The sequence below is a fragment of the Talpa occidentalis genome, unplaced genomic scaffold (genome assembly GCF_014898055.3).
Source record: "Talpa occidentalis isolate TD23 unplaced genomic scaffold, MPIMG_talOcc4v2.1 talOcc4.4, whole genome shotgun sequence".
Classification (NCBI taxonomy): Eukaryota; Metazoa; Chordata; class Mammalia; order Eulipotyphla; family Talpidae; genus Talpa; species Talpa occidentalis.
In genome coordinates this window covers 62,951,058-62,976,398 of record NW_023604295.1, presented here as the reverse complement: position 1 = coordinate 62,976,398, position 25,341 = coordinate 62,951,058, and the positions used below count along the sequence as shown (strand labels likewise).

The 25,341-nt window shown below is 35.0% G+C and overlaps 2 protein-coding genes and 1 long non-coding RNA gene across 3 annotated transcripts in view; 2 read left to right on the top strand and 1 right to left on the bottom strand.

The window, feature by feature from the left end:
• Positions 1–1,531: 1,531 nt before the first annotated feature.
• LOC119256851 (olfactory receptor Olfr180) lies at positions 1,532–4,527 on the top strand. Its single transcript, XM_037524605.2, has 2 exons — positions 1,532–1,553; positions 3,560–4,527. The coding sequence occupies exon 2, from the start codon at positions 3,574–3,576 to the stop codon at positions 4,525–4,527; it is 954 nt and encodes a 317-aa protein (XP_037380502.1). The 5' UTR covers positions 1,532–1,553; positions 3,560–3,573.
• LOC129146748 (uncharacterized) overlaps positions 2,888–25,341 on the bottom strand; it is a 33,250-nt gene continuing 10,796 nt past the window's right edge. Inside the window, exons 2-4 of the long non-coding RNA XR_008553897.1 lie at positions 10,104–10,209; positions 7,240–7,344; positions 2,888–2,973 (exon numbers count right to left, since the gene is read on the bottom strand). This is a non-coding gene — a long non-coding RNA (uncharacterized LOC129146748). The remainder of the gene's footprint in view (positions 2,974–7,239; positions 7,345–10,103; positions 10,210–25,341) is intronic.
• Positions 12,250–13,176, top strand: LOC119256850 (olfactory receptor 5K1-like). The gene has a single exon (XM_037524604.1). It carries the CDS (start codon positions 12,250–12,252, stop codon positions 13,174–13,176), a length of 927 nt encoding a protein of 308 aa, XP_037380501.1.

Here is a 25,341-nt window from a genome sequence, read left to right as displayed (position 1 = left end):
GCGCTGCGCTCAACCGCCTGCGCCACCAGGGGAGGCTCTGTCCCAGTTCTTGTATGCATAAATAAATAAAAGAAAATCTTTTAAAAATCTATGTCTAATATCATTTAACATAAAACAATGTATTATCATGAGTAAGAGCACAGATGGTGGAGTCCAAAGTCAAACTCTTCAGTTCAAGTACTTTGATTGTATGTTAAATCTCCAAGTAGTTACTTAACCTGTGTCTTAGCTTCCTCATCTACAGAAGTCAAAAAACAATATAGTTTATCTTATTGGAATGTTATGAAGATTAAATGAAGTAGTGTTAAATGAGTTAGAAGAGTACCTAGAGCAAAGCAGCTACTCAGTAACAGTAAACTATCATTACACATTACATCATTACTTAAAATTTTTAATTTTACATGATAAAAGTTAAAAGGACCCTATTGAAGTTACTTAGTTAAAAGTGAAAATAAAAAGCTGTATCACTAGGAAAATGCCAGTTCCTCCTTACTCAGTAAAAATATCTGCACTGTTTTAAAAACTGAAAGAAATAATACAGGAGCGCAATGTAGGTATTCCTTTATTATTAAAAACAATTGTGTGACAAATCCAAGAAGAGGTCAAGCACAGATACCACTTAATTTGAAAATAATTGTCTTAATCTTTCATAGGTAAGCTAATGCAGTAAGAAACTGAAACCAGAACAGCATGAAAAAAATATAGGCTGTCATTGATATTATTGATTTTTTTAATTAAAATGATCTTTAAAATACTAGAAACTTTATATCTTGAAATGAGATGAGGAGTGACCATACACAGTACAGAGGTTCACTGGGTATCATGTCAACACTTAAAAGAGTTGTTAAATTTAGGATGAATTATGTGTTTTTTTTTTAAGACAGGTTCTAAATCTGTTCACCCTGCTAAGTAGCCATTCAACAAATATTTTAAAATCAATTAACACCTTTTTTTGTCCTTTATTATAAATGTGATATTTAATTAAATGAAATCAAACAGCCTTTTGATTTGATTTGAAGGGAAGCCATCTTTAATTGATGCTCTTTGGCTTACTTATGTTTTAGGAATCATGTCTCACAGGATAGGAGTCTCTGCTGAACTATGCTAATGCCAATGCCAAGGAAATCCCTTTAGACCAAACAGAAAACTATAACTTTGCCCTGAAGCTATAATTATTGAGACTGACCTATTGGTAGAGAGTGCCCTAGATTTTCATTAATTTGTTCCCAAATGTTTTAAAAACGGATATTTTTTTTCTTTTTCTCTAAAAACAAATAAGATAGGTGGTCAATCAACTACTATAAAATGTTTGCCAGTGAACTAAAAATATGAAGACTGGTTTTAATTCATTTGTATTAAAGTATTAAAATGCAAAAATATACATTTTCTGAAAATCAGCATTTTTAGGATGCTGCATTTTATATACCTGATTATTTTCTTCGTTTGTCTCTAAATTAAAGATATTATGGAAAACCATAACAAGACACAAGTCAGTGGATCATCTAACATTTTCTGAGTTCCAAAGTACCACTGTTTTATCATCAAATATAAGGGTAAGTCCATAAAGGACTCTGTAAATAATACTTGGGAGGTAAACTAAAATAGATTTCTAATTCAGTTGAATATACTTTACATTGGGGAGAGAAAATTAGTTTTCATTCATTAATATTCTGATATGGTATCTTCTATAAAAAATATTTATTATTGAACACTAAACCAGAATTCATATAAAAAGTATTTTCAGTTGACTTACTACTAGGTATTTCTAACATAATGATAAAAAAAGCTGGTTTTGTTTTAATGTTACTATCTTTTATCCAATTATGAAATATTGTTAAAATTTTATGACTTAAAATATAAAGGACAAAGGTTTTTTATTCATTGTACTACAACCTTCTCCAGAAATCTTTACCATACTATGAGCAAATGAAAAAATAGCATATTAAAGACAGTGTAGAAAAGGATAAAAAATTGCAAAAAAAGCCCAAAAAGGGGCCTCCCCCTGTGGCACAGGCAGTTGAGAACAGCACTATGAAGCTGTCCCTAGCCTCTGCAGTGTGGGTTAGATCCCAGCCGTCAAGTCAGTTACCCACATGGTGTGGCAGACCCCTCCTGTCTCGCCTGCTGCTCTCCTTAGCAGTGTATTTTGGTCAGTCTGCCTGTTCTGTTCCCCGCTCTGTGTCTGGTGAATCCTCCCACACTCCCACAGATCTGGCTTGTACCCCAGTTCTTATATGCATGAATAAATAAATCTTTAAAAAAAAAAAAGCCCAAAATGTTTTCCAAAACAATGTATTCTGAATAACCCTGTGGGTTCACATGAACAATTGTATATATGAAAAATACTGATATCGAAGACTTAGCAATATCTGGAAGAAAAAAATACACTTTTTGGTATTCTTTAAAATTCATGTTTCTCACAGTAATGTAGCTACTAAACTATAATAAATATATAATCAGCATGCATGAATAGGTTTGAATTTCAATAAATATAAAGTATATTAGGAGCAAATGGTGAGTTTATAAATGTAAATAATCATATTATTAATACAGAACCTCAATGGGATTTACCAAAAATTAGGACATTAGTTTCTATAGAAGCTTAAAAGAGTGTAAGATAGGAATACATGAGTTTATCATGAGGGTTATAAGCACTGTAAATGGAGATTTGGTCACCAAACCTCATAAGGTTAGACATACATGCAGGACAATTAAAACTAGAAACAGAAGGCATTAGGATAAATGAAAAATTAACAGTAATATTCTTTGGGGAAATACATCAACATAAGAGTAAACTCTAAAGTGTGTTGAAGCAAATGTAAAAATTGGTATCAAAATTAACTTAATAAAAAAATCCTAAAGATATTTTATATCCTTACCTTGTAAAGGGTTAATAAGACTTTCTTTAAAATATTCCTCAGTGGGTGAAGGACTATGGGTGCTTTGGTGGTGGGAAAACTACAGTGACCACACCTGAGGTGAGAAATCATATATTGTCCAGAAATTAACAATGATATAAGAAAAAAGTACTATATTTAATTTTTTTTTTAAATAGCCTTTGGTAAACTTATCTTTGAAAGGGTACTAACGTAGAGAAACCATTTTAAAAAACCACTGTGAATCTGTAGTTTTAAAGATTAGGTATTTAGATATTTTAATGTCTAAATGTCTAAAGAGCAATTTATTTTCAAACACCACATTATTCCCATATGATTGTACTTAAATTGTGGTTGTTTTTTTTTTTTTTTTCCTGGAGAAAAGGACACCTAAAGAAAGGTCTTCTAATTTTGGAAATGCCAAATTGTATATACTGATCAGGAATGTGTACATAATTGTTGGGTAATTCACGCAGAGAAAAGCTTTTCTGGGAATTCACAAAAGCATTCCAGATAATCCTTGTGTGCAAATCTGTGTGATTTTTGTTCTCACAGACTTGACCTATCTACTACGTAAGAGGTGGTTTTCATGAGACAGCATAGGATGCGTGATGACACATTTCTTTTTGTAGCTTAGACACACTCTAATTTAGACTCTCATTTCTCTACATTTTCTGTCACAGCCAAGAAACCAGGAATGACTATGGAAAATCATTCCCTGACAACTGAATTTATCCTCATAGGATTTACAGATCAACCAGTGCTGAAGATCCTTCTTTTTTTGTTTTTCCTTGTCATTTATGTGATCACAATGGTGGGGAATTTTGGTCTGGTGGTATTGATTTTTATGGAGCATCGTCTTCATACACCAATGTACATCTTCCTGGGCAATCTTGCTCTGATGGATTCCTGTTGTTCCTGTGCCATCACACCCAAGATGTTAGAGAACTTCTTCTCTAAGGACAGAATGATATCCCTTTATGAATGCATGGCCCAATTTTATTTTCTCTGTGTTGCTGAAACTGCGGATTGTTTTCTCCTGGCAGCAATGGCCTATGATCGCTATGTGGCCATATGTAGTCCACTGCAGTATCACACCATGATGTCAAAGAAACTCTGCATTCAGATGACTATAGGGACCTTCATAGCTAGTAACCTACACTCCATGATCCATGTAGGGTTTCTATTAAGGTTAACTTTCTGCAGGTCTAATCAAATTGACCACTTTTTTTGTGATATTCTTCCATTATACAGACTTTCCTGTACTGACCCTTATATCAATGAACTAATGATATACATTTTTTCAATGCCAATTCAAATCTTTACCATTGCCACTGTATTGATCTCTTATTTTTGCATCCTCTTGACAATTTTCAGAATGAAATCCAAAGAAGGGAGAGGTAAAGCATTTTCAACTTGTGCATCCCACTTTCTATCTGTCTCAATATTCTACATTTGTTTGCTCATGTACATTCGACCATTTGAAGAAGGGGATAAAGATATACCAGTGGCAATTTTTTATACAATTATAATACCTTTATTAAATCCTTTTATTTATAGCCTGAGGAATAAGGAGGTGATAAATGTCCTGAAAAAAATTATAAGGAATTATAATATTCTAAAACAAGCTTCATCCTCTGTGGAAAACTAATTTGTTAAAATGTTTTCATAGATAAAGGACACAAAAATAGAAAAATACATTTTAATATTAATCTCTAAGTCATTACCTTGTGTTTGTTAAATGATGTGTGAACAGAATTTCAAAATTGTCTCTCAAATTTTAATAGAAATCCCACAATTACCAGAATAAATCAGAAGGAAACTTAGCGTAACTTCCATTACCAACTCTGATGGAATTGTGTCAGACTATCAGTTTGAATATCAATATAACAATATAGCATCAAAGTTAAATGTGCAAAAGGTTCTGTCTTGCTTAAACTTGCCTAGTTAATGGACATTATAACTGATACTATTCAGGATATTTGAAATATTTAAAATTTCTTAGCAGGAATATCAGATGATAATTTTCATTCAGAAACCTGATCTGGCAGACACATGTAGATTAGTTTTGGAAGGGAAAGATTATAAACAAACTAATTGCATTAATCTATATTTAATGAAGTTTGACCTACATAAGACTCCAGAGTAGGGAAAAATAGAATTGCACACAGTAGATTAAGATCTACATTAACCTGAAATGTGATTTTTTTTATCTTTTTGAAGACTATGGAATATATAACTGCAATATATAGTAAATATTCTATGAGCATTCAAAATATTGTGTGGCGCTGTTCTATTTTTTCATATTTTTGAGTAATATTGAGATATATTAATACTTCATGTGTTTATTAGTCACTTTTACTTTTACAAAATCTGTTCATTTTCCTTTAAATCTAACTGCTTTTTCCTCCTTTATTACTATCACTGTTAAAAAGTAAAGATTGGGGTTCCCTGGTGGTACAAAGGGGTTGTCTTAGCACTATGAATCTATAAGCAGCCACTGCAGCACAAGTTCCCGTTCCTGGCCAGGGAGTTAATTCACATGGAGAAGCAGACCTCTCCTATCTCGCCTTCTCCCTTTAGAGTAGAAGCAGTTTGTAGTAGGCAAATTGTCTCCAGGTGATTTCCTTGAGGGTTGTGGCCATACTGTGGACTCTATAATGGTCTCTCTTTGGGGCAAAATGAACACTTGCAGGAAAAGTAGCTTTGTCAGCCTTGAAAAACTGGAATATGCTTTTAGCACATATATGCCTCTCCCATTCACTACAATTCATATGCACATTGTTCCATTATTGGGGTAACAAAGCTGGATCACTTCAACTAGCTGAGACATTTTACCTAGTTGGTTGTTTACTATCTCTTCCATGGCAGATTCTGCTGATAGATGTTTATAAGTAATACGATCTACATACTTCATATCCACTTCATATATATAAGCCTTTCCCTCAATTTTTCTGGTTCCTGACATTTTATTCCATCTCTCTCCAAGCTATTGACCAACATCCAAGTCATTCACACTTCACCCTGGACTGCTTATCTTTCTACACAACAGAAATGGATCATTATGCCACTGTTCTAAGGGAGGATTCTTTCAAAGTCTCCCAGAATTAAGCAATAATTCAGCAGTTATACATTCTGGCTTGCATCTATATTACCAACTGACCATCTAAGAGCCAACTTGGTCTGTTGAGGCCAGATGTGTGAGTTGAAGGGGATATGTCAGTGCAATGATGGTGAATGACATAGAAGTGTGGATTACCAGCTTGTGTGGATTCTATTCTTTGGTACTGTTCATGCCAGATACTTGGATGTGGCACCTTTGTCTTCTAATGAATTGCTCCTGGATTTTATTAACCTTATACTTATTAGGCTGAGAAATCCCACCCTATCAAGCCTATTGGTCACTTGATGTCCTAAAGGTGGAACAATTCCGGTAGCAGTGTTCATAGCCCACCAGGAATTAATTTTGCAATAGTTTATAATTCTCTGCTGAAAGTACAAGACCTTGCTCCAAAACCATAAAAGTATATGTCATTTATATTAGCATTTTCCATAAACTTTCCTTTAAGCCCACATCTCTTCCTACTTCAGATATCTCTAATGCCACTAGCATTCTGAATTATAAGGTCCCACTATCAGGGAGATAGCTTACCCCACAGGTTTTTTTTTCTTAAATGTTACTAGTTTGCCAATCATTTACATAACTATACAATTTGGGGAATATAGCATCACACCTCCATATGTGCACATTCTTGACTCACCTTCCACCAAAATTTCAGACAATACCTTATCACCTACCCTCCCCAATTCCCTCCTCTCCTTTCCCTTATGGTAACCAGTATATTTTTCAGAGAATCCAAGAATTATATTTGTGTATTTTGCCAATTTGTTTTATTTGGTTATTTATATGTGCAAATGAGTGAAACCATCTGGTAACCATCACTTTTTGATTTATTTCACCTAGCATAATCACCTCGAGATGCATCCAATTTGTTCCAAAAGGTACCATTTCATTTTTTTAATAGCTGAGTAGTATTCCACTGAGTATGTATTTTACAATTTCTTTATTCAGTCATCTGTCAATGGGTAGATGACTTGATTCCATGAAATGGCTACTGTTAATAAAGCTGCTATGACTATAGGAGTATCTAAATCATTTCATGTTATGTTTTCATACTCTTTGTTTCCCACTGTTTGGATCTATGAAGAGCTCTTTTCTGTTCTTGGGCCTATTAAAATTTATATTTTTCTCCCACTTGGACATGGCGTATCTGTGTGAAGGATCTTTAAACTATGTCTGATGTTAAGAAATGTTGAGAAATAATTCAAACAAGTCCTTAAATTGCTGTATCATAGTACTTACCTTGGACTTAAATAATAAGCCATATATCATCACATTTTTTCTGAATACAAGGTAATTATTATTTAATGAATAATAGCATCAGTGGAAATGAACAATTTCATGGCACTAATACATAAAATAAAAAAAAAAAGAATACCATTACTTTCATTTAGTCATTCTTTTAAAATTTCTATTTTCATGATTTTAAATATATTTAATATATTAGTGGTACTGATAATGGTACATCTATGTAAGGTATAGGTAAAAATGTAACAAAGTTAATTATTACTAAGAATTACAAAGTAAGATCCATCAAATGGGCCGAGTTTCAAGTCACAAATCTAAAAAAATTTAAAAAAATCAGTCTGCCCTTTAGGAAACACCTGTGAAGGAAATCTAACATATACTAACCCCAATTCTCTGAGTAAGATTTTAGCTAGCTAGGAAAAAAAGTAGAAAACGTGAGTGTTAATCACAGAAACCAATATGAACACTTTCAATTGCACCGAACATTATAACTTAGTTAAGAAGACAACTAGATGGATTTTGGAGTTGGTATTTACAGTTGGTTGTGACATTATGAAAGAGAGAGCTCTGTGAGTTGTCAGGGAACAAAAAAAGGGAAAAGAAAAAAATCTGATTATTTCCAATCTAACTTCCTGTTCACCTTATATTACTCGTAAGCATCTCCTTATATGGTATACAAGTAAGTAACACTAACCCTATACTACTCTCCATTTTTTCATTAGATCTTATTCTTTGAAGGTTCCAGGTTTTTATCATGTGGTTCCTTCAGGCTACTTTTTTTCATCACACTCTTTAATTATTGCAATCTTACTTATCCTGCAAGATTCATGAGAAATAGCACTAGCACTGGGAAAGCTTTCTTTTTCTGGCATATCACCACTCATTTTCTTCACTGTATTTTTGTATAACATGTTTAAATTTTTTTATTTCATAGCATAAATTGCATATAGTTAGCAAAACTAGTTAGCTCATAGATTATGAGCTTACCAGTAAGTATTTCTAAAATCTGAAGTTTCTTAATCTCACTATGGTCATATTCTGTACCTACTCAGCGTCTTTTCCAATACCCTGTAGAGTGTTAGTACTTGATAATGCTAAAACAGACTGAAATTTTGGCAATCAATATAGCATGTATTGAGGCCTCAGTTTATTGTCAGGAATCCAAAAGTTGTGTGACATGGTTGGTAAATTAGTCAAGACTTTTATCATTAAAACACATTAAGTATTACACTTGATAAAAGGGCAAATATAGTAGAGAATTAGATAAGTAACATACAGATCAAAAAGAGGAAAAAAGTCACTTCTATTTGAAGGTCCCAGAAAAGTTCCCATGAAGATCAGATTTAAGGCTCAAGGATTAATAGGACTGGGGATGGGAAAAGAAAGAGATGTTAGTGTTTCAGTAAAGAAAACATAAGCAAATTAATAGAATCAACTACACAGAGGAACAGTGCAGGGATACACATGACCAAATGCCCTGCAGTGAGAAGAAGGACACAGGGTGATAAGGAGATACTGACAGACTGTGGATCATCTGGAACACCAAAAGAGTTTAATTAAAAAAATAAATAAAAAGGTTTGAAAACTGCTAAGGGAACATTTCCAATTCTTTTTTTTTTTTAAAGATTTATTTTTATTTATGCATTTAAGAGCTGGGGTACAGGCCAAAGGTGCAGAGGGTGAGAGAATTCACCAGAGACAGAGTGGGGAACAGAACAGGCAGATTGACCAAAATACACTGCTGAGGGGAGCAGCGGGCAAGTCAGGAGAGGCCTGCTGCTCCATGTGGGCTGTTCCCTGGCCGGGGATGGAACTCATGCATCATGTGGAACTCATGTGGTGGAGGCAGACAGCCTCGTAGGTTGTGTCTTAACCCCTTGTGCCCCTAGGGAGTGCCCCATTTCCAATTCTTGTGTAAGGCATATCTTTTATTCATTCATTCTGCAAATATTTGCTGAGTACAACAAAGTACCACCCATTTTTCAAGATGTTGGAAATTCAGGAATGAATATAACTGAAGTACCTTCCTTCTTAAACTTAAAGGTTGAATATGGTGGGGGATTGGGGTTAACTAATTCTAGACATATGAATAAAAATATGCAAATAAGTATATAGTGTTATTAATTAGTGGAATGAGGGTAAAAAACAACATAAACAATATAAAGACAGTTGTGGTAAACAATAAAAAGAACAGTCTCAGTAATGCATACATTGGACTAATAATAGCAAAGTTCCCAATAAGAGTTTATAGGACCTGCAAACAAATTCAACTCAGAATGAAACTGATGATGTCATCATGTGGATTGACCCTGCCACACTTTTAGTCTCCTTTCCAAATGCTAGTCATTTTTCATAAACTATACTAATTTCATAAACCCTGTTAATTTCCTCCAGTAAGAGGTCAAACAAACCTGACTCTCTATTATGTTCATTTCACATTTTATACAAAATAATGAGCAGAGTTTAAAAATGACATAAATTATATAAGAATCAGGAAAATAATCAAATGATCTTAGTGAAGGTCATTGGCACTAACCTCATTTTCTCAGAGTATCTTTAATTAATGTCATGTGGTTTATATATTTTAGGTTCTGAATCTCCCAACTGAAATACAATGATGATATTGCAGGGAAATCCCTTTTGGATGTGATGGAAAATTTTAACTTTGTGTCGTAAGGAACATAATTACTGACACTGACTTATTAGTAGTCTCTCAGATTTTCATTCTTTTAATCCCAGACGTTTTAGAGACCAAAGGTTTATATTCTGAAATTATGAGACCTAACACCATATTGCAAATATCGCACAACTCTTTTAAGTGAAATCTAGGTAAGGGAAGTATCCTAATTCATACTTACTTTTAATACTGGCATCCATAAATATTTATCTGAATAATAATTATTTTTTATTGATCTTAGATATCAACATTTTGGTTATCTTCCCAGGTCATCTCAAAATTAAAGTCTATTGGAAAATAGAACAAGATACTACAATTAATGCTGACATCTGACTATAAGGTAGGATTTCAAAATATAGAAGTCTGGGGGCACAAATTAGTAAAATTTTCAGCCAATGCCTTTATTTTGATGTTTTGAATATAGAAAACTAAACCAGTTTGATCATCAAATGTATATGATTAGACACAATAGTCAAATGTCCTAATGGATCACTAAATGATTATGAAAGACAGTCATTTAAAGGAAAACAAAATTTGTTCTCAAAAACCATATAAGATTTAAAGAATTTTCTGTGTTCTATATGTTAGAAAACTAAACTATGAAGGCAAGCTTACTTTATTTATTGACTTTAATCAAATGTGATAAACTTCAGAAAATTTTACATAATTTTCTTAGGAAATAGGAAAATATTACATGAGTAACAGATAAAAGATACCTACTTTTTTGATAAAATGTATTTTTATGGGCCTCCCCGGTGGCGCAGCGGTTGAGCGCTGGGTTGCGAAGCTGCCCGCGGCCTCTGCAGTGCCAGTTCGATCCCCGGCTGCTCCCCGGCCACCGGAGGAGGGTCCCACATGGCCCGCAGACCTCTCCTGCTGCCCGCTGCTCCCCTCAGCAGTGTACTTCGGTCCTTCTGCCTGCTCTGCTCCCCGCTCTGGCTCTGGTGAATTCTCTCACCCTCCCGTGCTTCTGACTGTACCCAGTGCATGTATAAACAAAACAAACAAACAAACAAACAAATAAATAAATAAATAAATAACATGCCTCTATTTAAAAAAATGTATTTTTATTGAAAATTATTTGATATATAATATTGTACAAGTTTATGTACGCAACATACTGACTGTATGCACTAACATATTACAGTATGATTACTACTTTGGTGTTAGCACTCCATGATAACACATAATTATCATCTCTTTTGTTTTGTGTGTGAATAATTAAGATCTAGTTTCTCAGCAAGTTTGATTATTACAATATTGTTTATATTAATTATAGTATGCATTACATCTCCAGGATTTATCTATCTAATAGCTGCAAGCTGAACCTTTAAATAATAGCTCTTGTTCTCTCCACCCTAGTAAACCCAGGCCCCAGTAACCACCATTTTACTGTTTTTAAAGTATGGACTTTAGAGTCCCCATTCATGTGATATCATAAAGCATTTGTCTTTCTCCATTTGAGTTATCTCAGCATAATTTCCTAAAGGTCCATTCATGTCACAAAAGACAGGATTTCCTTCTTTCTCATGGCTGAACAATTTCCCATTTTATACACACACGTACGTATGTGTGCATACATTATATATATATATACATATATATATATATACACACACACACATACACACACACATATCACATCACCTAATATCACATCATCTTTTACCCATCTGCCCACTGACATTCACTTAGGTTGTTTCCCTAACTTGGCTATTGTGAATAGTGCTGCAGTAAATATGGTAGCGCATATATCTCTTTAATATCTTTCTCAGAAGTAGAATTGAGGATCAAAAAGTCCCACCTAAAACGTGCAGGGCTCCCCTATATGCATATTCTCTCCATAATTATCTCTTCTCAATGATAGTCATTCCAAAAGGTGTGAGGTGAAATCTCTCTGTGATTTTGATTTTATTTCCCTGATGATTAGTGATACTGGCATGTTCTCATGAATTTGCCATTTGGATGTCTACTTTGGAAAAATGTCTATTCATTTCCTCTGCCACTTTTTAATGGGATTGTTTGTACTTTCACCATTGTTTTATGAGTTCCTTATGTTTGTAATAATTTTTTAAAAGATGAGTTTTAAATAATTTCCTTTATAGACTCTTCTTCAGATTTAGTAGTCTTTATTTATATAAGATCTAATGCAAAAATGGACACAAATTGTTTTGATTTTGTATCTATAGATTTTGTATCTCTGTCCCAGAAATAAGAGAGTAACCCTAAAGAAGCAGCTCCTCTCCCTGTTGTAAAAAGACCAATTTGAAGGGAAATTATATGCTCTAACTTAGAATCTCTTATCTTTACAATTCCTATCTCAACAGATGACTAAAGATAACTACTCCTTGACAACTGAATTTATCCTCATAGGATTTACAGATCACCCAGAGCTGAAGACCCTTCTGTTTTTGCTGTTCTTTGTCATCTATGTGATCACCATGGTGGGGAATCTTGGTCTGGTGGTATTGATTTTTATGGAGCGTCGTCTTCATACACCAATGTACTTCTTCCTGGGCAATCTTGCTCTGATGGATTCCTGTTGTTCCTGTGCCATCACACCCAAGATGTTAGAGAACTTCTTCTCTAAGGATAGGCTGATATCCCTCTATGAATGCATGGCCCAATTTTATTTTCTCTGTCTTGCTGAAACTGCGGACTGCTTTCTCCTGGCAGCAATGGCCTATGATCGCTATGTGGCTATATGCAACCCACTGCAGTACCACACCATGATGTCAAAGAAACTCTGCATTCAGATGACCACAGGAGCCTACATAGCAGGAAACATACATTCTATTATTCATGTAGCATTTCTGTTTAGGTTGACATTCTGTCGATCTAATCAAATCAATCATTTTTTTTGTGATGTTCTTCCACTGTATAGACTTTCCTGTGCTGATCCTTATATCAATGAATTGATGATTTTTATCTTTTCAGGGTCAGTTCAAGTCTTCTCTATTACCATTGTCATACTCTCTTATCTAAGCATTCTTTTTACAATTTTCAAAATGAAATCCAAAGAGGGAAGAGGGAAAGCCTTATCTACTTGTGCATCTCACTTTCTCTCTGTCTCAATGTTCTATGGTTCCCTTCTGTCCATGTACATTCGACCAAGTTCAGTTGAAAAGGGGGAAAATGATATACCCATTGCTATTTTTTATACTCTAGTGATTCCTTTATTAAATCCTTTTATTTATAGTCTAAGAAATAAGGAAGTAATAAATGTTATAAAAAATGTTATGAAGAAAATTTAATATTCTGAAACAAATATTCCCAACAGAAAAATTAAATTTAATTTGACAGAACTTTTTCAAATCAAGAATACTGAGAAAGTAGAAAATGATCACTTTATAGATAAAATGTTAAAACCTTAAAATATAATGGTGTGTGAGTAAAAATATAAGTCCAGAAGGCAGGGATTTCACTAAAATAAAAAATAAAATCCATTAGGAGTGAAATAAATACTCTTGAGGTCACAAATTGTATCAAGGTGTAATTAAATAGTAACTGTTTTGACATGTAATGAATTATAAACAAATAATAGTAATAGGATTCTATATACATTAAGTTCACCTTAAATGAATAATGTAGGCAAATTCCTAGAATTCCAAAAATCTTACAAACTCCAGTACATTCTAAATTCTCAAATACAATCCTTTCTTAAGCTACATCATGTGTCAGAAGTAAATTATATATTTAAATTTGATTCATAACTTTTTAGTGTCAAAGAGATTATATTTAAAATTAAATTCATGTATGTTTTAAATAAAAAAAATTCTCTTCTTTCGTGTTAGTCAAATTTACTCTCATAACCTGTGAAATGGAGCGTAATACAATGGTGAATTATCAATCTGTAATTGAAATTATGCTATTTATATTGAAATTTGTATGTATTTGAATTTTTTTGCAGTTTGATGAATTATCTATATTATAGAATAATTCAATACTGAATATACTAACTAAAGAGTTTCTCTCTTTGCTATTATGACTTGTTTATTATTAGGAATACCATCAATCTGTACCAATTCATCTGTACCAATTCTGACATAAATTATTGACTAAGTACAACATTTACAAAATTCTTTCCCGTTTCATTGATCTAAATGTTGTTCTATAGGGATCAACATTTGCCAATAACAAATTGTTTGAATTTTTATAATAGTTTAGTAGGTTTGAAAACATGAAGTGTGAGTTCCCATGCTTTATTCTTCTTATTCAAGATTATTTTGACTATTATGAGCTCCTATGAATTTAGGGACAGTTTGTTAGTTTCTGCAAGATGGGATTTTGATAGGGATTACCTTGAATTTATAGATCAATTTGGTATGTATTGCTACTTTGGTAATATTTAGTCTTCTGATTCATTAACACAAGGTATCTTTTCATTTACTTAAATCTTAATAAATTTCTTTCAACAACTGTATTGTTTTCAGTATAAGTTTTATACTCATTTTGTTAAATTTGTTCTATTTTTTTTTCTTTTTGATGCTACTGAAAATGGGACTGTTTCCATTATTTCATTTTGGGTTTCTCGTTGCAAAGGTATAAAATACAATAGATTTATGTATATTGGTCTTGTATCCTATCACTTTGTCAAACTTGATTATTTGTTCCAATATATTTTTGAGCTTCCTCCTTAGAATTTTCTATATACAAGCTTATATATGTTTCACTTGCAAAAAGAATGTATTTCACTTCTACTGTTCCAATGTGAATGCCTTTTACTCCAAGTTCTTTCCCGTTTCCCTGACTAGAAACTTCAGTACAATGTTGAATAGATGTGGCAAGAGTAGACACTGCTGTCTTATTGCTGTTCTTGGGAGGAAAGCTTTCATTCTTTCACCATGTAGTATGTTGTTACCTGAGGGTTTTTTAAGCCCTTTGTCATACTGAGTAAGGCCCTTTATAGTTCTAGTTTTGCCACTATTTTAACATGAAATGGCATTGAATTTTATCAAATGCCTTTTCTCTTTTGAGATGTGACATGATTTTTGTCCTTTAGTCAACTGATGTGTTATATTGCTTTTCAAATAGTAAACCAAACGAACTCCTAGAATAATCCACTTGGTTATCATGTGCAATCTTTTTTTTTTTTTTATGTTGCTGGATTAAGTTTGCTAGTATTATTGGAGAGTTCTGCATGTATAGTCATAACACATATTGGTTTATAGTTTTATTTTGATGTTTTTATGGTTCTGTTATCAGAATGACTTTGACCTCCTAAAATAAACTTGGAAGTGTTTTTCCTTTGTAATTTTTGAGTGTTTGCAAAGAGTTGGTATTATTTTTAAATCTTGGTAGAATTAGGGCCTCCCCTGGTGGCCAGGGGGTTGAGCGCAGCGCTGTGAAACTGTCCGCAACCTCTGCAGTGCCGGTTCAATCCCTGCTGGCCGGCGAGGTTCCCACATGGCGCTGCAGACCTCTCCTGTCTTGCCCGCTGCTCCTCTCAGCAATGTATTTCATCAGTCTGCCTATTCTGTTCCCCACTCTGTCTCTGGTGAATCCTCTCACCCTCCTGTGCATCTGGCCTGTACCCCAGTTCTTGTATAAAATTAAATAAATCTTTAAAAAAAAAATCTTGGTAGAATTAAACAGTGTAGCACTCTTAGCCAGAGAATTTCTGTATGGGTTGTTTTATTATTAATACAAATTCAATCTCTTTACTTGTCATGGATATATTAATATTTTCCACTTCTTGAATTAATTTGACAGTTTGTGTCTTTTAGGAAGGTGTTCATTTTATCTACATTTTTGTCATACAATTGTTCACAATATTTATTGTAATTCATTTTATTTCTCTAAATTTGACATCCCTCTTTCAACCTTGAATTTCATGATTTAAGTCTTTGCAGGGGGTTTTGTTTGTTTGTTCTTTGGCATTGAATCCTGGCTTCATTTAGTTCTGTGAACATATTTATCATGTCTATTTTTGTCTTATTCTGTTAAACTCAGTATCCAGTACAACAGACTGGTGTGCCTGCTTGTTTTCTGGTATAAGGGTCAAATCTTTTTGGCCGTCACATGATATTTTGTGTTTCTGAGAACTGGGCATTTAGGATAATCTAATGTAGCAAGACTGGGTACTCATCCATGGGTCCTGTTAAATCCTTGTTTGTTGTTTAGTGACTGGGTGGACTGTTTTCATGGTATCTTATTTTCCTTTAAGTTTAAAGCCTCTGATGACACCCTCTGGGAGTTACAGTATGCACACTGTCTCTGAGATGACCATGGCTTTATCAGAAGTCCTCTTACCTCTTTCATTGATCATATCCAGCTGTTAAGCTCCACTAATTGCCAGCTAATTGGTCTACTGTTTTCAACAATGTGCTGAGAAACAAGGTGTCCACATTCATAACCAATTAAATTTGGCTCCATTTAGAGCAATGGTTTTTGAGGACAATGTTAGAGGTTTCTTTTAACCACAGGTATGGCCTTCCCAGATTTCTCCATCCCTGGATCTCTTGGGGTCAAATAGCTGGCCTAAAGTTTAACCAATGTTTCCACCAATACCTTTATAGCTGAAAAACACCCATATGTTTGAAATAATCCTGTTTCGAATAAAATCACTTCCTTTGGGAGACCTTTGAAGTCTTTGTTCATAAGACATTTCTTTTCTCCTGAGAAGAATCTCTTCAGATTCAGCTCTCACACCTGAAAATAGTGATAGTGGACCATTTGTCTCTATGTGATGCAATTGCTGTAGATACAAGTCACTTGTTAGGTTTAGTAGCATGTGATCTTGGGCTGTTACAGGGCAACCTTTCTCCCTAACAATCTCAGCTTGCCCTTCCCACTGTGGAGCCACTTCCTTATAAATAAGCTGGAAGCAAGGGTGATTAGGGTTTCATATTCTTAATGTGCCATATCTAAGGTAGAACCTCTATTCTATGAGTGGAGCTGGGTAGAAGGGATCCCCAAACTCTTGACCATACTCATCTAGAAATTAGCTTCTCAAGGCTTTCCTGAGATAGTAACCAGCCCTCTAGTGGAAAAGGGACAGGGAGGTGGGAATTTTGTGTTCTTGGCTGTATTTGCCTAGGTGGAACTTTGTTCACACAAGGCTGAAAAGGCAAAGGGATTCAAGTAGTGTACATTCAAAAACTGTAGATTTTCATTGTCCTTGCCAAGTTTTTGTATATTTTCTTGAATTAATGTTTCATTTGCTACATACATGTAATTAGCATAATCATGAGAGATTTTTAAATGGTTTGTCTTCTTAATGTAAAATATTTTCACCATTTATGGTTGTTCTTTTGGGGAATTGATCCATGGAAATTCTCATGCTGCCAGTATAAAAGCTGGCCTTAGCTGCAGGATTTTCATAAATGTTCTTTATCAAATTCAAGAAGTTGCTCTCTAGTTTGAGTTCATTATATGTTTTTTTTTAATCATGAATGAGTGTTGGATTTTGTCAAGTGTTGTGATTTGATATGAACAATTGATATGATCATAAGATTCTCCTTCTTTAGCCTATTGCTATGAAAGATTACATTTTAATATTAAACCAGTCTTACATACCATAATTTCCACTACACATGGTATATATAAAGCCTGATATTATGAAAAATAATAGAGCATGTTTAAGGGCTGATGGGATGGCACAGGACTATATACTAATCATATGGAGATAACAGGAATAACACAGCCTGAATATTATTAAAAATGGATAGCTACATGCTCACCTCATTGAAGCTGTGATACTATCAGAACTTGGTCTGTATTTCCCCCTCCCAAATATCATGGCCATTTAATCCCACCAAACCTTGTATTTCTGTCATCCCAAAACCAAAATGCAAGCACCTTTCAGTTGCTATCATTTCCACATAAACTTTTCCATCTACTCTAGTTCTCCTCTGAACTTTTCCCCTGTGTTTGAATGCAGGTACTGTCATTAATTGTGTCATATGGGGCAAGTTGTCCTTTCCTCTTAATTCTCTCTTCTAAGAATTATTTTATTTTTTAAAGATTTATTTATTTATGCATACAAGAGCTGGGGTACAGGCCAGAGATGTGGGGGGTGAGAGGATTCACCGAGACAGAGTGGGGAACAGAACAGGCAGATCGACCGAAGTACACTGCTAAGGGGAGCAGCGGGCAAGTCAGGAGAGGTCTGCTGCGCCATGTGGGTTCTCCCTGGCCAGCTGGGGATTGAACTCGTGCTGCAGAGGCTGCAAATTGCTTCATAGTGCGGTTCTTAACCCCTTGCGCCACCAGGGAGGCCCCTCTAAGAATTGTTTTATATTCACTAAATCATGTATTTGTTCAAGATCCTTTAGCCCCCAAGACCTCCAAGTTTATAATGAATAAATATTGATCCCACAACCACTTTCATCTTTTTATCTGTTCTTTTTGTTATACACATCCATATTTTTTAATAATATATTGCTATTTCTTGATTTTTTAATATTAAAAACTATAGAATCATATGGAAATAGAATTTCTGCACTTAATCCTTCATCCCCTCACCTTTTTAATACAGCTATATTACACAAAAATTTTGCTAATATTCATTGTTAACAATATTATAACTGCACAGTATTCATCGCAAAACAAGATACCATGATGTTATTTTCTTTCATCCTCAAAATTTTCCTTTATTGTGATTTCTAATCACCTTGTATTTTTCTTTGATTATTTTCTATTAATCATTCAGATGCAAACTTTTCTACAAGTTAATTAACTACCAGTTCTAGGTTTTCTTGATAATATTTCACCTGGGAACCCTAACTTCTATAGTCTGCTCCCTATGACTGTGATCAGTGATCATGAAGCCTGAGTGAGAGGTAGTAACATGTTATCTTCCTATCCATGTCCTTAAATTATGAGATGCTTTTCTGTGGCCACGTCAAGTGGTATAAATAGAAAATAAAATTTCTGTTGGGTAACAACCTAACAGCTACACCTAAAGCATTTCCAATTCTTTCAATTCTCACATTTTCCCTAGTTGACAAAATTATCCTAGACTAATGTGGGAAAATAAATGATTGCCATATTGTAGAATGAGTGAAAACAAAGCTATCTATGATAGGTTGAAAATAGATTGAAAATAGGTTGAATATTTACAAAAGTAGAACAAAACATTTGAAAATTAAGGATATGATGAAAAGTGTAATTTCAACTCAATGGATAAATAATGGTGTTGAGAAATCTAGCCTGTCATTTAGAAATATAAGGCTGAATCTCTACTTACATCTTATATGAAAATATATTTTATATGAACTAAAAATGTAAGAATCAAAACTGAATTCAAAAAGTAAGCTTGAGAAAGGAAAGGACTTTATTACCAAAACACCAAATCCAGAAATCATAAACAGGTATTTCATATATCTGCTTGTCCTGATCATTGCCTGTTTGCTCTCAAACTACTTCTCAACTTCCTCTCCCATGTTTTGTTTCAAATCAAGTGGTTTCTATAAAATTGATTATTCTTACTGAGCACTTTTGTAGTTGAAAGTTCTCACAACATTTTACAAGAAAAAGAAGCGAGAATACTGTTGACTGAATTACTATAGCTGGACAGCGGTTGAAGATATTGACCTGTAGCATTTCAAGGTTCTTCACTAGAGAAGCCATACCATTCAAAGTTGAGAACCTTTATAAAATAAACCTTTGACATAGACTGTATGGGACAGGGCACTTGGGTGACTAAAATACTGTCATTTCTTTAATAAATGGGTTGGTTATTAGTCTTCTGTAGAGATTTTTTCTAGGGTACTTTCTTTCATGTGAGTGTGATCCCTGAAGGATAAACTCAGTCCTTCTTACCAATGATGAACTCTAAGGTCCAATGGGATGTATCGATATAAAATCTCTTCTCAATCTGTCACATTAGGGTACCTTTACCAGGAATCCCTATTTCCTAATAATGTCCACTGTGCATTGTTTGCAAACAAAGAAACAAAAAATTACACATATCCTACACACCAGACAAATTAGGGACTAATTTTTTAAATATATTTTTATATCATTTTTCATTTCTGCATAATATATGCATTTTCTTCTTGGTTATAATCCCCATACACTCTTCTCCACCCCCCCATTTTGACCCTACTGCCTTCTCCCCCATCTGTAGTATGTCTCTGGTTTACAGTTGCTTGTTGATTTTGATTTTGATTTTATTATAATGACCTTTTCCTTGTCTCTTATTTAGGTTTTCTAAATTCCTGCTATGAGTGAGACCATCTGGTATTTTTCTTTTTCTTTCTGGCTTTTTTCGCTGAGCATGATCTCTTCATGTTGCTACAAACAGCATGAGTTTATCTTTTTTTTGATTGATGAGTAATATTCCATTGGGTATATGTGCCACATCTTCTTGATCCAGTCATCTATTTTTGGGCATTTGGATTGTTTTTATAGCTTACCTATTGTAAATAGTGCTGCTATAAACATAGCGGTGTAGGTACCCTTTTGAATTAATGTTTCTGCATCCTTTGGGGAAATACCTAGGAGTGGAATTGCTAGATCATCTGCTAAAGCTCCATCTTTAGCAGATTGAGGAATCTTCACACAGCTCTCCATAACGGCTGGACAAGTTTGCACTCCCACCAGCAGTGCAGAAGAGTTCCTTTTTCTCCACATCCTCACCAACATTTGTTGTTGCTAGTTTTTTTAATATGTTCCATTCTCACTAGTGTACAATGGTAACTCCTTGTAGTTTTGATTTGCATTTCCCTGACTGCAAGTGATGTTGAACATTTTTTTATATGCCTGTTGGCCATTTGCATTTCCTCTTCTGAGAAGTTTCTTCTTAGTTCTTCTGCCCATTTTTTGACTGGGTTATTCACTTTGTTTTTGTTGAGTCTTATCAGCTCTTTGTAGATTTTTGTGATCAGTCCTTTAGCATTAGTGTTGTGTGCAAAAATTTTCTCCCAATCAATGGGGTGTCTCTTTGTTTTGGTTACTGTTTCTTTTGCTGTACAGAGGCTCTTTAATTTGATGTAGAAATTGGGGACTACTTTTCACTCCAACACTTCCTAAGAATTCATCACTCTAATAATTAACTTGGCATTCCTTTTTTTTAAAAAAAATAAATTTTATTTTTATATTCCCTATACAATAACAATCCCCTTATTTTGACCCCAATCCCTCCCCTCCCCGTCCCCCACTCCCCATAGAGTGTCTCTGGTTCATAGTTTTTTGTTGATTTTGATTTTCACTTTCTTATAGTTATTCATTTTCCTGGTCCCTTATTTAAGTTTTCTAGATCCCTGCTATGAGTGAGACCATCCGGTATTTTTCTTTTTCTTTCTGGCTTATTTCGCTGAGGATGATCCCTTCCAGCCCCATCCATGTTGCTGCAAATTGCATGTGTTCATCTTTTTTGAAACTTGGCATTCCTTTTCCAATCCTTCACTACTAAGAAAAATCCATATATCTTTCAAGATATGGGTCAAATGTCTTCTTCAGGGCAATCTATAATAAAATACACCCTATTGCCTTTTGATTGTGTATTTGTGTTTCTTTTATAGCTGTTAGGCTAATTGTGTATTTTATTTTATTTTATTTTTAAGATTTGTTTATTTATTTATTTATTTATACAAGCACTGGATACAGTCAGAAGTGCGGGAGGGTGAGAGGATTCACCAGAGCCAGAGCGGGGAGCAGAGCAGGCAGAAAGACCAAAGTACACTGCTGAGGGGAGCAGCGGGCGGCAGGAGAGGTCTGCACGCCATGTGGGACCCTCCTCCTGTGGCCAGGGAGCAGCCGGGGATCGAACCGGCGTTGCAGAGTCCGCGGGCAGCGTCGCAACCCAGCGCTCAACCGCTGCGCCATCGGGGAGGCCCTAATTGTGTATTTTAATATGACTGTTCTGTTGAGTTATGGTTATATACTTGTGTAAATGACCAAACCAGTTCTTTTGCTCAATCCCAGAAAGCCAAACTCTGAATCATGAAAACTGTCTTTATATGAGGTATATCTGAAATGCCCATCAAGGGAGTTGGTGGGATAGGTACCCCAAAACCATTTCCCTGAATAGCAGGAGTGCTGGGATTTTAAAATGAGCAAGTGTTTGTGAGGAAGTGCAGGGCTTCACATTCCCAGACCCAAGGAGGTGCCAGGTAGTGTAGGTGACAGGAGGCAAGGTGTTTGACAGTCTCAGCTAGGTGTTTTCTCAGCAATCAGCAAATGTTTTTTCTGATGCCACTACTAACTCAAGAGGCACAGAGAAATTTTTTAGGTATATAACACTACCAATTTTCCAAGTTCCCAGGAATGCAGGTAAGGCCAGTTAATGGTTAATCATAAGAAGGGAACAGGGGGTGCAATTCATTGCATTGACAGTTAATTCTAGAGAAGGAATGCAATCTAGTGATAAACAGTCCTGAAGACAGAATGCAAAAGGGTGCTTAGAGTCTAATTCCACTTATTACTAATTTTAAGTTTCAGAATGTTTTCTGCTGCAAGATGGAAGGAGTTTGGCTATACTTGTAAGGTTGGAAAATCCCCTAAAGGATTATTCATTCCTACTGTCAATCACATGGGGAAGAGTTAACCCCTAGAGAGAAGAGAGAGAAGGCAAAAGTCAGTCTCCTACCCACTCTTTCTCTCTCACATTCTGGGAAATAATTCCCCAGGGTTGGGCCATGCCTGAACTTCCAGATGACTGGGAAAAGATACCATCTCCCTCTGAGAGGGAGGTCTCATGATATGGAACCATACATATAAAATGAGTGACTCACTAATATAACCCGATTGTCAAGATCAGCAGACCTCAGACCATTTCAACACCCTGAACTTCAAGATTATTTATGATATAGATCACAATTAATGTGTTTCTTTATAATATAGTGCCATCCTTCCAATATGATTTACATTTTTATGTAAGTGGTTGCAGATTCCAGATTATCTCAATAATACCTTCCTCACTCCTTTACATTATGATATACTATCTTGAATGGGTGAAATTGGAGAAGAATCACAGCTAGCCAATGGACAATTGCTGATTATGGGGGAAGCGCATGGGAGTGTGTTACACAGTCAGTGTCATCTTCAGACTTGCTTTCTCAGTGGGGAAAAAGGGTTGACAATTATTCTCTCAGCTGCAAATTACACTAAGCTTCCAGTAGTTATCTCCAAGGTTAGAAAGTACATACAAATGATCTTCCTTAATCGTTAATAATCATAGGGGTAGGAATCATTAGGACTGTAGTGAATGGGATTAGCAGTGCTTTCTTGTGGTCACCATGATATTGGCACCAATTGTGACTACTTTCCCAGGAAGGAAACTTATTTTCTTGGATTAGGTTGGGGGCTGTGGAAATTTGCTCCTCTCTCATGGAAATTTGTCCTTTACTTTTAATAGAACTGCTGCTTTGTATATAAAAGACAGTTTTCTTACAGAAAGCTTGTTACACTCCCATGAAAATTAAGTCACTCCAATCTGTTCTCCATAGTTCTGTGTATGATTATACTATAGATTCTATTACTTTGCTCTCTAATTATTTATTTACATGACTGTTTCCCCAATATATTGAGAAGTCACAGCAAACAACTGCTTTGAATAACCACTATTTACTAGCCCTGTGCTTGACATTGTAATAAGCACTGTCAACTCTTTTTTTTTTAAGATTTACTTATTTTTATACAAGAGCTGGGGTACAGGCCAGAGGTGTGGGGGGTGAGAGGTTTCACCAGGGACAGAGCGGGGAGCAGAACAGGCAGACGACCAAAATACACTGCTGAGGTGAGCAGCAGACACAACAGGAGAGGTCTGCCGCACCATGTGGGAATCTCTCTAGTCGACTGGGAATCAACCTGTGCTGCAGACGGTGAAGACAGCTTCCCAGCACTGCGCTCAACCCTCTGAGCCACCAGGGAGGCCTGCACTGTCAACTCTTGATCACTGAGCCAAACATGACCAGAAAAAGGAAACAAACTTTCACCACATTAAATTTGAGGTCTGTAAGTCTGCTGAATGTAGCATACTAGACCCTACACTAGGCTCCTTTCAAGTTAAACAAGAGCAGGATTCTGGATTGTCCCGAGACAATGGGTATACATCAGCAGGTATGATCAGGAACTTCATGGGGGCTGATGACTGATGTACTTGGCATCCAGAGACTGATCAGTGGAACACATTGTTAATAACATTGGAACCATGGGTGGGGGTCAGGATTAGGATTTGCCTGATCAGAGGACTCGCTCTCCCTAAAATCCGAAATAACATAATGGTATTTCCAGTTTGACCTACCCTTTTCTTTTTGTTCTCCTATCAATAAAAAGGCCAGGATCTTGCTCTTCAGCTGCATCCTGCATCCTACAGCCTGTTCCACCACTCCCATTTCTTTTCTATATCAGTGTGGTGTTGCTCTTGCAACAGAGGTCTTTTTATTTTCTTGGATAATATTTTATAAAAATCTTAGTATAAAGTCATCTTTACTCCATAGCTTTTAATCTTACATGGTACTTCAGACACATGCAAACATTTGTTGCTAATTTATCATTTAAGCATATAAACAAGAAAAATTTTAAATAGGGAATAAAATCAATGAGTCATATACAGCGTTGTTTTTCTAAAAATCATATTTGATAAGGTATCCCTTGACAAATTTATTCAGTACTAACTACAAAGTAAAATTCAAGTTCTTGTCTGACATTTTGATATCATCTTTTGTATGATATGCCTATAGTTTATTAACTCTTGCATTCTACCGCCCCTAGGCATTTTGTATGCTAGATAACCTGGTCGAGTCTAAAACCAAGTGTCTCAGAGGGCTCATTCTCACTTTAGCCAGATGACACCACAGTTCCTAGATTTTAAATCTATATGCTGATAGCTCAAAATCACAGTGTTGTCTTTTATTTTCAAAAGTCTGTCTGACTTCTCCACTTAGATAACTGATGAGCAATGCAAGCATAATATGAATAAAATACAATTCAAATTTTTATTTCACATCACCCCAAGGAAAGTACCCCTACTCCAGTACCTTTCAACTCAATAAATACTACTATTTTCTCCTCAGATGTTCCAGGCAAAAATTTTAGGCAATTTTTCTTATTAGTTCCTTTACCTATCACACTTACCTCTCAAAATCAAACTATCAGCAAATCCTATTGACTTGTCCTCCAAAACATAACCCAAATCATCTACATTTCTTCATGTAAACAGCTATAATCTTAATTCTGAACTATAGCAATAGCCTTCAAGCTGGTCTTCCCATTGCCACCCTTACTCTTCATGATACATTTTCTGAAAGCCCGATAATTTCATTTTAAAATGTAAATAGATAATGCCATCTAGCCAACTAAAAAAAAAAAAACACCTCTGCTTTGAGAGACAGAAGAACAGTCCCCCAAAGATGTCCTCATCCAAATCCTCAGAAGTTTTGGCTATATTATGTTTCATAACAAAGGGAAATTAAGTCGTCCTGAATTATCCAGATGGGTCCAATGCATTTTTTTTAAATGTTGAAACAGAA